We start from the raw sequence: 13,740 nt of genomic DNA on the forward strand, positions 1-13,740 counted from the left end.
ATCGATAGGTTAAACAAATGTTTCAAAATTTCTTGTGTTATTGTTTTGTCTATAAATTACAAAATTTATTGAATTAATATATTTAATTATTGCACCCTTAAATAATATTTTATTAAAACATTAGAGAAGTATGATTTGAGTTGTTTTGTCAAAATTTTACAAAAATCTATGCTTTTTCATATTTGTCACAAAAATTTATATGTTAAACTTACTTTTACAAAATTCTTAACTTTGTCACGAAAAAAAAAAAAATCTATGATTTTTCATATTTGTCAACGTTCTCACACTTTCTAAGAATATATTAGCTTAGTCACTTTTTTTTTTTTTACAAAACAAAGTATCGGAGTTTTGAAAGTTAAATTCTTATTATTGTAAATGTACATAAGAGTTTGTGATTATATACTTAGTGGTTCTTGTATATGTGTCCAAGAAAGTTTCAATGACTTAGTGGTAATTGTCCTATATATATATATCATACTAACCCGGGTTCGATTCTCACCTTCGCATTGTTTTTTTTATTTTTTACGAAAAATAAATGAGATGACATGGCAATTTCGGGTTCTCTGATTGGTTGATTTTTCTATCCTATGTGGACACCCTCTCCATGGCTTATATCTCCCTTTTAGTATAGTATATTCTTAACTTTGTCACGAAAAAAAAAATCTATGATTTTTCATATTTGTCAACGTTCTCACACTTTCTAAGAATATATTAGCTTAGTCACTTTTTTTTTTTTTACAAAACAAAGTATCGGAGTTTTGAAAGTTAAATTCTTATTATTGTAAATGTACATAAGAGTTTGTGATTATATACTTAGTGGTTCTTGTATATGTGTCCAAGAAAGTTTCAATGACTTAGTGGTAATTGTCCTATATATATATATCATACTAACCCGGGTTCGATTCTCACCTTCGCATTGTTTTTTTTATTTTTTACGAAAAATAAATGAGATGACATGGCAATTTCGGGTTCTCTGATTGGTTGATTTTTCTATCCTATGTGGACACCCTCTCCATGGCTTATATCTCCCTTTTAGTATAGTATAGATATCATGAATGGTGATAGTGGACATGAGCCTATATCAGATAATTCAGATTTTAAAAAAATTATTATGCAAGATTTGCCGCTAATCATATACTACTTCTTTCAAAATTAAATCAAAGAATTCGAAGTCCGTGAAATGGGAATCATATGCATGAAAATATGATATCATCGTACTGATATGATTGCCACTCTTCGTCGAATTAAAAGATCGCAAGATTGCAACTTTAGCTGAAACATTTTCTCAGAAGGATAATTTAGAAATAACTACTGCTTTAGAATCAGAGACGTTTAGACTTTTATACGTTAATCACAACTTGACAAGTATGCAACAAAGGCTCGTTTATTTGTGCCGGACCATCAAAGAGTATTTCAACGTCTGTCCGACACATTAGGCAACAAAACATGTTACATTACTGCCGAGTCGATCCATTTGAATAAATAGGAAAAATAAAAGTAAAAATGAGCTTTCTTTTCTAACCTACACAACATTAAGTGAGTCTATATATGACTGACTGTGTGAAGCTCAAACAATTGTATTGCATCACTACTGAGAGCATTTCTTGACACCGCGGGCAAAATCAAACATGTGATCCTTGACTAACGAACATAATGATGCTTCTGTTGATATTTCGTTTGATATATATAAAGCTTTTTAATCAAAATTATTGGAGAAAGTAAAAAGAATATTTTTGCTGAAATAACTTATACCTATAATAATTTCTAGAAAAACTAAAGTTCAAATTTAAATTAGGGTCTCTTTAAATTATTGGAGAACGTAAAGAAATTACATGTATCTTCGGAGAAGTACGATCTGGGAAAGCAAAACCTGACTACAAAACTCATGTCTTCATATATATTTTAAGTTATCTTGCAGTTACGTACTAGTATTTTATAGTAATATGATTAAGAAGAGATAATTAAAAATTGCTGGTTGGCAGCATTAAGACAATTGCTGTCCGGAAACATTTTTGTGAGCCAATAGCGGAAGAGAGATTACCGTTCAATATATATTTAAAATCTTAATTGAATTTAACCCTCGACGAGCTCCTGAAAAGTTGGACGACTAAACTTATAATTATTGCACAAACCAATATAATCAAAAGACCCTTATTGTTCATAATGCAAGATTCCATTCAGACTGTGTTCAACATTTTAGTTAAGATGAGAGTTTCTTTCTATCCTAAACCTAAACTGATCCAAAAACGCCACAATTTGTATACTAGATTAAAAACTGAACTCAAACAAAAACTATTACATGTTAGATTTCGTTTCACTTCGACCACTGTTATTCCTAAATCAAAGCTCCAAACAAGCATATTTTTAATATCCAACAATCATATTGTTATATCATATCAGTAGCCTTTTTTTTTAGAAGTATCAGTTTTGCAAACTATAATTTCTTTAATAGAACCTAACTATTAGCCCATGTTTGGAGTACTATCCACCCCAAACAAGAACACAGTTAGAGATTTTAATATTTTAATGGCGATCTACTCAAAAGAGTGTAATTGTATCTATGAAATGTGTATGTATATATACGGCAGATATAACTTTACTGATAACACTGAGATTCCTAATGGAAAGAACCCTTGAATCATGTGAGGTTTCTTTGAGCTTTAGTTTGTCGTTAGCTTAATTTGCTCCAACTAGGCCAACTAAATGGTCCTCAGAGAACCCACTTAATCACTAATTAACCCACATGTCTCAATGTTAAAATTGCTCTCTTAATCTCAAACTCTAAATACACAATTCCAAAATAAAAAATATAAACTTATTTACTTTTCTTCGAGAGAAGGTTGCTAACTTATTTTGGAGGATTATTGATTATATCAACTATAAATGATTTAGCATTCACTTGACCTAATAGAGAGAAAAGAAATTCACTTCAACGTTTATATACACATTTATTTACTTACATATGGTGGGAGGGGACCATTAAATGGGTTCGTGACAAAAGCATAAGCACGATGTGATTTGCGGAATTAGGTGTCTTCCACGTGGGACTTCATTTCAATTTAATCATCTAGCTTAATTTACTAACTTTTAACTTAATCTGTTTATCAGTTAGTATTACTTGGAGATCAGGAATAAACTTTCCTAAAAACTGTATAAAGTCCATGTATCTATATGATTCACACAAAGAGGCGTTAAGATTTAAGTATATGTTGGCCTGGATGATGAGGTACGTTTTATATGTTTTCATGATTTCTCGTTTGGGAAAGAATTAATTATAAATTTTATGGGTTCACTTTTAGTAAATGATACACAATGAGTTGTAGTATAACATATTGATTTTACTAACAGTCTAGCTGAATTCCAAAATGAGGAAGTTTTTCGGTAAAGAGTTCTTCGCAAGTCTAAACGCTGAGATCGAAGTTCAAGTAGCCAAGTAAAAATTTCACACGGTGAAGTTGTAATTCATTTTTATAGCCAACCTGTGTCTTTAACCCTAAATGCAAAGACATCATGCCACAGTGTACAGCTTAACAATTGTTTATATCTTAAATCTAAAACTACAATTTCTATATTTGAACCAATGTATTAAAAGTATCATGATATGAAAAGCATCAAAGCTAAATACAATTTATGTAAGATACTGTAGCATATTAATAAAGGCTAGTCACCTGGAGTATTGGATAATGGCACCGCTGGTAGCAAAACATATCAATATATCAGTGTAATAATACCAAAGCATCTATATACAGACTGAGAGTATGACGTCTAAAATGGTTAACACATGTTCATGCCTCGGTTACTAACCCAAATAATTTAACTAACCAATCAACTATTATCCGTAGAATTCGGGATTGAAAGCAAGCTGTCCTGTTCTCTTTTTGAGAGGGCTCGTGAACTTACAACTTTGGTTTGATAGGTTCCGTGCCTTTTGAAACTAAAATAAAATAATTAGTACTGACCTCATTTCCCAATAATATTATTGATTTTGGTAATTGGATAAAAAAATGTTAACAGCCAATCTAATTATTGGAAACAATTCCTTTATGTTAACTTCTCTGAGAATATCAAATACTATTGTACTAACAATATGAAATAGAAGCACACCATTTGATAAGTTAGTTGTTTCATGTACTGTCGTCAACTTTGTTTTAGGTTTATTATAGGAGTAGAAAAATTAAAAAGTGTTGCTCAAAAAGGAGAAGAATTAAAAAGAAACGTCTGTATATTTCTATGATATTGTACACGTTCACATTTGTTTAGCATAATCTGCAATGTAACGTACATATATAGGTTTCATGTTTTCTGTTTTAAATGAACCAAGTTAAAGTCAACCATGAGTAAATTTATCTGTAACTATATTTTGGTGATCATGCTTATCAATACCAACATGATACACCTTGGTTACTACATTATCAGCACAATCTTCGCTTTACCTGTCCACCTCAAAGAATCTGAGCTGAAACCCAAGATATAAAGTAACCCCCGCACAATTCGATTATTCGATAGAAAATTGGTATCCGAGATTTTTGCGAATTTACGTTCTCAAAAATGATAAGTTGTCAAACACACGCAAGCACGGTAACTACCACACATGGATTTGGTTTTCAGAAACTTGCTAGTTTTTACTGGTTGATATAGATCGCAAAATTGTCTCGATGTAAAAAAGAAAGGAGAGGAGTGGGAGGAGAAAGGGCACGTGGAGCATGAGAGAGCCGACAAAGAGCATCTCTTTAAGACATTGGAGTTTGTGTTTAATCTCTCTCCCAACAGTTCATGCGATGCCTCTCTCTCTCTGTTTCTCTCTTTCTCTCGTGGTTTTGGAGTTGTCAGCGACATCTTCGCGTCTTCTTGTTATTTCACTCTCTCCAATGCACAATCTCTATCTATATATATATACATATGTGTATTCACAAACTTCAAACCCCCCCCCCCCCACAACTTTAGATCTAGTTGATATTGACAAATGGATCGTTTGACTATCAACTATGTAGACACTACATTTTATATAGAGACCAGCTTATATTCAACGCACAGCGCTACATCTTATAACCGTGATGATCGTCAAGTACTAAAATAACATTACTAAAATGGCTATTTTCTTTCATGAAATCTAAAAGTTTTAAATAATATTCATCAGCACAATGACATTGATCATCACACCATCATATTACCAAAAAAAAATCAATGATATGCTCAAGATGCATTCCAACATATTTTTTGCAATTGATATTTTTTGTACTTATCACTGAACGAACTAGCTGTAAGTTTGTTTGTTGGTATGTATACATGCTTATCAGATAACCATATTAACTTAAAAAAAGATAACCATAATAATTATATAGCTACATGCAATTATATAGAGGATAGTCAATTAATCATTTGTATATGTATTACAAAATAATTATCATTATAATTATATTATCAGATGCCAACTTTCTTTCTGCCTGATAATTAAAAAGTTTAAACCATTGGACTCTTTTTGCATTCAAAATGTAATGCGTCATGTTTATAACATATGTGTTGATGTAATGAAATTAATGGTTGTAGAACAATCACTAGCTGGCAACTTTACCTGCTGATCTAAACAATGATTCATAACAGTTCAAGGGATCACAAAGTTTACTATCCAAAGACTGCATCATTTTTTCCTATCAAATTTTGATTGGCCTAATAATGACTTACTAAGTGATGTAACATTTAAGGTTAAGTAGGAAAGAGCGAGGAAGTGGGGACCAAAAACACTGCCCATACATAGAAGGAAGGAAGTCACATTCAAAATTCGTAATAAGCACAATAAAAACAAAATATAATGTATTTATTTAACCCTAGGTTACCAATCACAAACCAGATGTAGACTCTAGCTCGCACACATCTCAAATAGTAGCTTAAATAAAAACCCCTTTCTCTGTATCCAAACTTCACTTCATCCAACTCAAAAAGAAGGAGAGAGAAGCTAGCTATACAACAAAAGTAGGGAGAGAGAGAGAGAAACCCTACAAAATAAAAAGGAAGAAGAGACGAAGATGAAGACGATCCAGCTTGGATTTAGTTGTTCATCATTACTACTCTCTTCTTGGTAGCTTCGACAACAAAACAAGAAGAAAAAAAAGGTCAACTTAAAGATCTGAGCTCTTAGATCCATCAGTCTCTTCTTTATTTTTATCCAATTCATCACGCCATCGAATCATACATCATGGATGGAACACAAAGCTCACTCCCTCCTCCTTTCCACTCAAGAGACTTTCAGTTACATCTCCAACAACAACAGCAACAGCAACAAGAGTTCTTCCTCCACCATCACCAGCAACAAAGAAACCAAACCGATCAAGATGACCAACAAGGAGGAGGAGGAATAAACCGACAAATCAAGATGGATCGTGAAGAGACAAGCGACAACATAGACAACATGGCTAACAACAGTGGCAGCGAAGGTAAAGACACAAACCAAGGAGAAGGAGGAAGCGGTGGCGGCGGCGGCTCAGGAGGAGATCAGATGACAAGAAGACCAAGAGGAAGACCAGCTGGATCCAAGAACAAACCAAAACCTCCGATTATCATCACGCGGGACAGCGCCAACGCGCTTCGAACCCACGTGATGGAGATTGGCGACGGCTGCGATCTAGTCGACAGCGTGGCCACTTTCGCACGCAGACGCCAGAGAGGCGTTTGCGTTATGAGCGGTACTGGAAACGTAACAAACGTCACCATACGTCAGCCTGGATCTCCATCTCCTGGCTCGGTCGTTAGCCTTCACGGAAGGTTCGAGATTCTCTCTCTCTCGGGATCTTTTTTACCCCCGCCGGCTCCTCCTAACGCCACAGGGTTAAGCGTTTATCTCGCTGGAGGACAAGGACAGGTTGTTGGAGGAAGCGTGGTGGGTCCTTTGCTATGTGCTGGACCTGTGGTAGTCATGGCGGCTTCTTTTAGCAATGCGGCGTACGAGAGGCTTCCCTTAGAGGAAGATGAGATGCAAACGCCGGTTCACGGAGGTGGAGGTGGAGGAGGAGGAGGATCGATGGAGTCGCCGCCGATGATGGGAGGACAAATGCCACATCAGCAACAAGCTATGTCGGCTCATCAAGGGTTACCACCTAATCTTCTTGGTGGTTCAGCTCATCAAGGATTACCACAGCATGATAATCAGCCTTATTGGTCAACGGGACGACCATCGTTTTGATCACCTCGCCCCATCGTAGCTAGCTATATGTATATTTATAGCTAGCTAACCGCAGAATCACGAGTTTATGAACGAATAAGACTATGAACTTAGTCGAGGACGATCGAGTTTCATTATATTTGGGTCGACATGTATCAGACGAATCAGGTTTTCTTTTTCCTTTTTTAATTTCTCTTTTTGGTTCGTTTTAGCTAGTAGATTTTCTATGTTGATTTGAATAACATTTTTCTTTGTTTCTTGCTTTTTATTTGATGAATTTCCATTGGTAGTTTAAATTTACTTTGTGTTGTTGGCTCTAAGTATGGTATTTTCTTATCAACATTTTATGGTGTTTTCGACAATTTTTATAGTTCATATTCTTAATATGGAACTATTTGGATACACAAAAGCTCGTTTATATGACATGGTTGTTAGTAATTGTTATTGCTTTAAGTTTGAGTTTCCGATAGGGAGAGATGGTTTATGCTTTTACAGGAGGCTTCCACATAAATTCTCAGACTTAGAGTTAACTACATTATACAAAATACATTTTAGCTCCATAGTAAGTATATGTACGCTAATTTACACAACAACTATATAAATATGCTGTATAACTAAGACTGATACTGCGGTCTACGTCAACTGATATATACAGCATATCGATGAACTGTATTACACAGTTTCTATTGACTCAAGCAACAAAAAAGTTCAAGGACGTTTCCTAAACTAGAATGGCACTTATTTTTATTTTTTTGGGTCCAAACATAAGTGCCTAAACTAGAAAAGCACTTCCCAAATCAGATATGATCTTTGGATGGCAGTTATACTCCGCAAGGAGCCAAAGGGATTATTAATCATGTTGATAATTATTATTGGTATGATGAAAAGGACTAAGTATTTTTATAAGTAAAAACATTTTGTGGAGCCAAAAAGAAAAAAAAAAGTAAAACATTTTGTAGTGAGAGTATTCCATCTCGTCTTTAATCATTATGGATATTTAATTTCAATCAATAAGTCTATTTGGATCATAATCACCCTTATTTAGTCTTCATAACATAATAATGATTGTGCTATACACATGTCGTTTGTCGGACTTAAACTTCTGTTGATGATGAAATAAAATCGCATTTTTATGTAATGAGGATGATGTACATAAACATTAGTATATATTAGTATTCATTTGTATAAATACTAATATATAGTACATAATAATGAAATAACATAATAATGATTGTGCTATACACATGTCGTTTGTCGGACTTAAACTTCTGTTGATGATGAAATAAAATCGCATTTTTATGTAATGAGGATGATGTACATAAACATTAGTATATATTAGTATTCATTTGTATAAATAAACATATGATTCTTAATATATAATGTTTACGTACATCATTTTTTTATATAAGAAAAAGCTGCAAAACCGGCGGCTTAAACGGGGGTTAACAATTTACGAGAAAAGTTAAGAGGTATGGGAGCTTTATGTGCATGTTCTCTCTTCATACAGAAACTTATACGCTTACATATGAGCATCAATCAATAGATCTTTAAGTGTGTGTATATATTTACATATATACTATGTATGTATACGCACAAATATATGTGTATATATACGTGGATAAGGAGACACTACATTTGTTCAACTGCTGCCTCACACGTGCGCTTGCTGGTGAATACCATGTTCTTTCGGGACTACCAGCTACAGACTCATATTTATGCATACAATGTTTACTATGCCTGATATAGTCATGTGTATATAGTGTAATTATACAGATATATTAAGTAGCTAAATTATTGACTTTTTATAATAAAATAACATAAAATACTAACAAGTAAGATCATTACAGCTCTTTCTCAAAAAAGAAAGTAAGAAAATCATTATCAAAAGAACATGGTTTTGCGAATACAGTAAATTGTATATAGAATTATTTGACCCTTATTCAGGTTTAAAAGGAGGAATGCCAAGTAGTGCATATATAAATATATATGCTAATCAACCTGCCAAGTTTGCTTCTTCCTTTGATGGCTATTGTGATGTATTAGACTCTAGTGATCCTCCTAGTTGGCTTTTCCTTTATGTTGGAGCAGGAACTGAAAGTTATTGATAAACATAATATAGTTTATTTTTGATAATTAAAAGGTCTTACAACTTTATAATAGTTTTAAAAATTCAGAGTTTAAAATAAATGTTTTATCTAACTGTAACGAGAACCACCCGTCATGACAGAAAATTTTGGGTAATGATTTCTTGATGCAGTGGAAAAAAGACATCTAGCATATACATGTGGGCTTTTAGACAAGGCCTATAAATATCTATTTAGCCAGAAATTTGCAGGAGAGATGGGCCGAATGAGCATTTTAATCCAGTAAGTTTAACTTGAAATCTTAATGTCAATTTTACGAAACCATATTCAACAAAAAAAATGATGAATAAATATTTCACGTGGCACATCTGACGCCTCGTAACCATTCGGAAAAATGAGAAACATAAAATAAAATTGCTGACGACCTCAAGTCCATGATTGAAGCAATTTGCATCACAATCGCTAATAAATATGATGATAATATAGACGTTTCACAACAACATTCACAGGTGTACAACTTGACAATCTGATTCCCGACACAACACATCACATTAGTTGGTACTAGTATATCTTATTCTTATCCTATATACTAATCAAACAAAATTTCATATGACGAAAAAACACGAGTTATAGATAAGATTGACATCTTATTAAATTAAGATGTAATTATCTATCAATTGTTTGCTTAAATATGTAGTTTGAAATTGTCAATACTTTAATAAATGTTTGCTTAAATATGTAGTTTGAAAATGTCAATACTTTATAATAATACATGTTTATTTTGACACGACTATTTCATGTGATTTCTCTCATCAAAGTCCAAACTTGACCAAAGTTCTTAAATAAATCCACAGGCCAAAAGAAGCTTTGATAAATTGATTTTACAAGTTACCCACAAAGATTATAATCCATACCTGAATAGCATGAAATAGAGATGACTGAGTTTGTTTGACAAAAAAAAAAGAGATGACTGAGTTTATTAAAGAACCAAATTCATCATCTTACCCCCCTTTGGAAACAATCCACTAGTAGAAACCCAATTCCATTCAAATACAATTTGAGATAAAAGAAAAGAGAGACCAACACCATAGCCTTTCTCAGAACCTTTGAAGTTTATCAGCTTTAATAACCGGATTGGCTTTTGCAATCTCTCCACGCCCAGCTTCTTTGAAATCAAAGCTGCAATCATGTCTCTCAGGGTACCGATGTTCGCCGCAGAAAGTGCTCCCGCATTTGCACTTAAACCCAAGTATACCAACCTTCTTGTTGCAACAAAGGCACCGGTTCGGCCGTGCAGGTTTAGATGGTGGTTCGTTCTGTTCAGGAACTGTAGCTTCTCCTGTTGCAGAAGATGGCTCGGCCACCACAAGAACAGTAGCAACCGCCTTTTCTTTCTCTGGTTTCGCCACATCAGGCTCTGCTATGAAGAGGGTAGGAGGAGGAGGCGATGGCGATGGCTTGAAAGATTTCTCAACGGCAGCTTTTGCAACAGCTGTTTGAGCTTCCTCTGCGCATATGTCTCGGTAGCATTTCGAACACAGATCCATGTTTGATGGCGAACCAAAGAAACCACATCCGTTTGCACAAAGTTTCGGCTCTGATGATTGTGTGAAGCTCGTGCTATCATTCTGTTCAGAACCCATTCTTCCTGTTTAAAAAAAAAAAACACAAATTCAAATTCAAAAAATTCAAAATCACTTATTCGACCTTTTTTTTTTAATAATCCAAATCATTTCGAAACAGACCGAATCAAATTCACACAATTACAGCAAAAAAAAGAAACTCGTCGATTACAAGTAGATCCGAGACAAAACAAGGTTCAGTTACAGATCCGACAAGACAGTCAAATAAAACAATAAGATCAATCAAGACGAAAGATTCTAACCTGTTGGAACCGTGAGATTTCTTCCTCTTTAGAAAGAATTTTATATAACAGATTCAGGAAATGAATCTGATCTATCGGAATAAAAAGTGAATCTTAATCGGAACAAGATGTATTATGATTTGTGCTTAATAGATAAGAATTGAGAACGAAACCTTTCGTTACCAAGAAAGAAAAAGAAATATGAGAGAGAAATGAAACCGAACACGTAACTATGAAGAACATACATCTGTCTTTGTATATATTATATAAATATATTGATGAGTCACGCGTGAGATTTTACCTTTTAGGATATGCGCCGGTATAATATTCTTGTGCATTACGCGTTATTGTACACCTTAGGAATCTTATCTTTCCGATTTTGAAGCCCATCTATTTTGACGGTCCTGATTTATCATTGGGCGGCTGATTGGAATAATGGTTCGGTTCGTTGTATATAACATCAAAAAATGTGTCTCTGTTCTTCTTCTTCTTTTATGCGGAGTACGCACCGAGTTCAGATATTTGTTTGATTCAGTTTTCAAAATCTTGTATTTTGGTATTTAATTGTTAGAAGTGTATGTAGTTGAGTGCAGTTGAAAGGTTTTGCATGTTTAAAAAGGTATTTAAATAGGTATGATTTTTACCGCGAGTTAGTGTTTTGAAAGTGTTTATATTTTAGGATTGATAAATGAGAGCATGGTTTGTATTTTAGAGTTATATATCTTATATATTAAAACAGAAGTCACAACCTTGATTCATGTGTGATTTTTTTTTAAAATGGACCCTTGCTAGAAATCAATTATCATTCATTTATTACTAATAATATGAATTAATAATATATCATTCCTAATATAACATCGACTCCTAAAAACCTGGATTGGTTAACAAACTCACATTGATTCATGTGCGATATTTTTATTTGGATCATCATTTAAATTTTTTTATTAAATGTATTTCCTTAATGCTAATATATAATCTTTTAACTACTTAAATCATAATATAATTTGATATCTTTTTATTTAAAATATAAATATAAATATATTTTTTTAACAAATGTTTGAAAAACATTATAAAAATATCTTAATTATCAAAAATTGTATATAAATAGTTTCACTAATTTTGTAATTAGTAATGAAATTAATGTTATTATACATTAGTATATATATACTCAGTTATCTTTTATAAATGAAAAAAATTATATCAAATTTTAATATTTTATAGTTATATCTATCATTTTATAATAAAACATTTTATTTAACTAAATATGATAAAATTATTTTAAACTGATAAATTAATATATTTTATTTTTACAAACATTAAAAATTTATGCTAGAAATAGAATATGTTGGTAGAACGGGTTAACATTAGTAAATTAGATAATTCATGTATAAAATTAACTTATCTTAAAACTTTTTTTTTATATATATATAGTTATTATCTTAAATGAATAAACATAAAAAAATTATTGATAAAGGAAATCTAGCGCTTTGAATTACGGATCAGGATCATAATAATTGAATAAAAATTAATTTTAAAATATATATAATAAAAATACCAAATATATGTGATGATTTGAAATAATCAATTAACTTACAACATGAAAATTATCAAATTGTTATATTTAAAATGATTATATAAATATATTCTAATTATGTAAAACATATATAAAATGAAAATTAATACCCGCACGGTTGTGCGGGTCCAAATCTAGTGGTGTTTTATTTTAGTGGATTTATTTATATTGAATTTCGTTTTACTAAGTTATGGTCGAGGGGCTAAGCTCATAAACGCATCGTTTTGAAACGAACAGATAAATTAAATTTAAAATGAAGTTTAAATTTAACCATCTCGTGTGACATGAGTTCGAACTCTCGAAATCGGTGGGTGTTTGTGTTTTATTATAAAGTTTGGAAAACCGTTAAATTATATTTATAATCAAAAAAGCCATTATTTGTATAGCTGAGTCATAGTACAATTTGCATTTTATTTGGTTATGTTCTTATATGTTTGGCTTTTTCTTATGTTTCTTTTAAGTTGTATCCAAGTTGAGTGAGTCAAGGCATCTACTGCTCTTAAAAGTAAACGAAAACCCACCAAAGATAAACGGAGACGCAAATAAACAATCGCAAAGGCAGACAGGGTCACAAAGACATTCCGTTTGTATAACGACTCTCGAAACACAACGAACAACTACCAAAGGAAAACCAGAGAATATTCTACAGAGATGGAGTCAGCGATCTCTCTGAACGACAGAAAGAAAAGTTCTTCAACGACTGAAAGATGTGTGTCAAACTGAAAGAGAATAATTATGGAACACAATTTTATGAAGCGTGACAATTTCATGTACTTCACGCATCAGTTGATGCTCAACGTGTAGACTTCTGCGAAATGCGAGAGATATGACTTACTGATCAAGGCCTTAACAACGACATCTTAGAATTGGCGTCATTTTTCCTTTCAGTTTTAATAAAGAATAAAGGTGGAAAGTAAGCATAGAGTTGCAAAGTTAAGATGAAATTAAATGTACAAATCTGTAGCTTTGATCCGTTTGCATAAGAGACAATGTATTAGTACGGGAAACTTTATTTAAATTTTATAATATTGGAGTCGATATAGGAACCGCATCAGTTACATCA

The 13,740-nt window shown here is 32.6% G+C and overlaps 2 protein-coding genes across 2 annotated transcripts; one reads left to right on the top strand and one right to left on the bottom strand.

The window, feature by feature from the left end:
- Nucleotides 1–902: 902 nt before the first annotated feature.
- On the top strand, nt 903–9,153 carry LOC103861335 (AT-hook motif nuclear-localized protein 24). The gene has a single exon (XM_033288098.1). The coding sequence runs from the start codon at nt 6,194–6,196 to the stop codon at nt 7,175–7,177; it is 984 nt and encodes a 327-aa protein (XP_033143989.1). The 5' UTR covers nt 903–6,193; the 3' UTR covers nt 7,178–9,153.
- A 930-nt stretch (nt 9,154–10,083) lies between these two features.
- Nucleotides 10,084–11,373, bottom strand: LOC103861336 (zinc finger A20 and AN1 domain-containing stress-associated protein 9). Its single transcript, XM_009139034.3, has 2 exons — nt 11,126–11,373; nt 10,084–10,888 (listed from the first exon to the last, which is right to left on the bottom strand). The coding sequence occupies exon 2, from the start codon at nt 10,881–10,883 to the stop codon at nt 10,338–10,340; it is 546 nt and encodes a 181-aa protein (XP_009137282.1). The 5' UTR covers nt 10,884–10,888; nt 11,126–11,373; the 3' UTR covers nt 10,084–10,337.
- Between the last annotated feature and the right edge of the window lie 2,367 nt (nt 11,374–13,740).

This window comes from Brassica rapa, chromosome A03, assembly GCF_000309985.2.
Source record: "Brassica rapa cultivar Chiifu-401-42 chromosome A03, CAAS_Brap_v3.01, whole genome shotgun sequence".
NCBI lineage: Eukaryota > Viridiplantae > Streptophyta > Magnoliopsida > Brassicales > Brassicaceae > Brassica > Brassica rapa.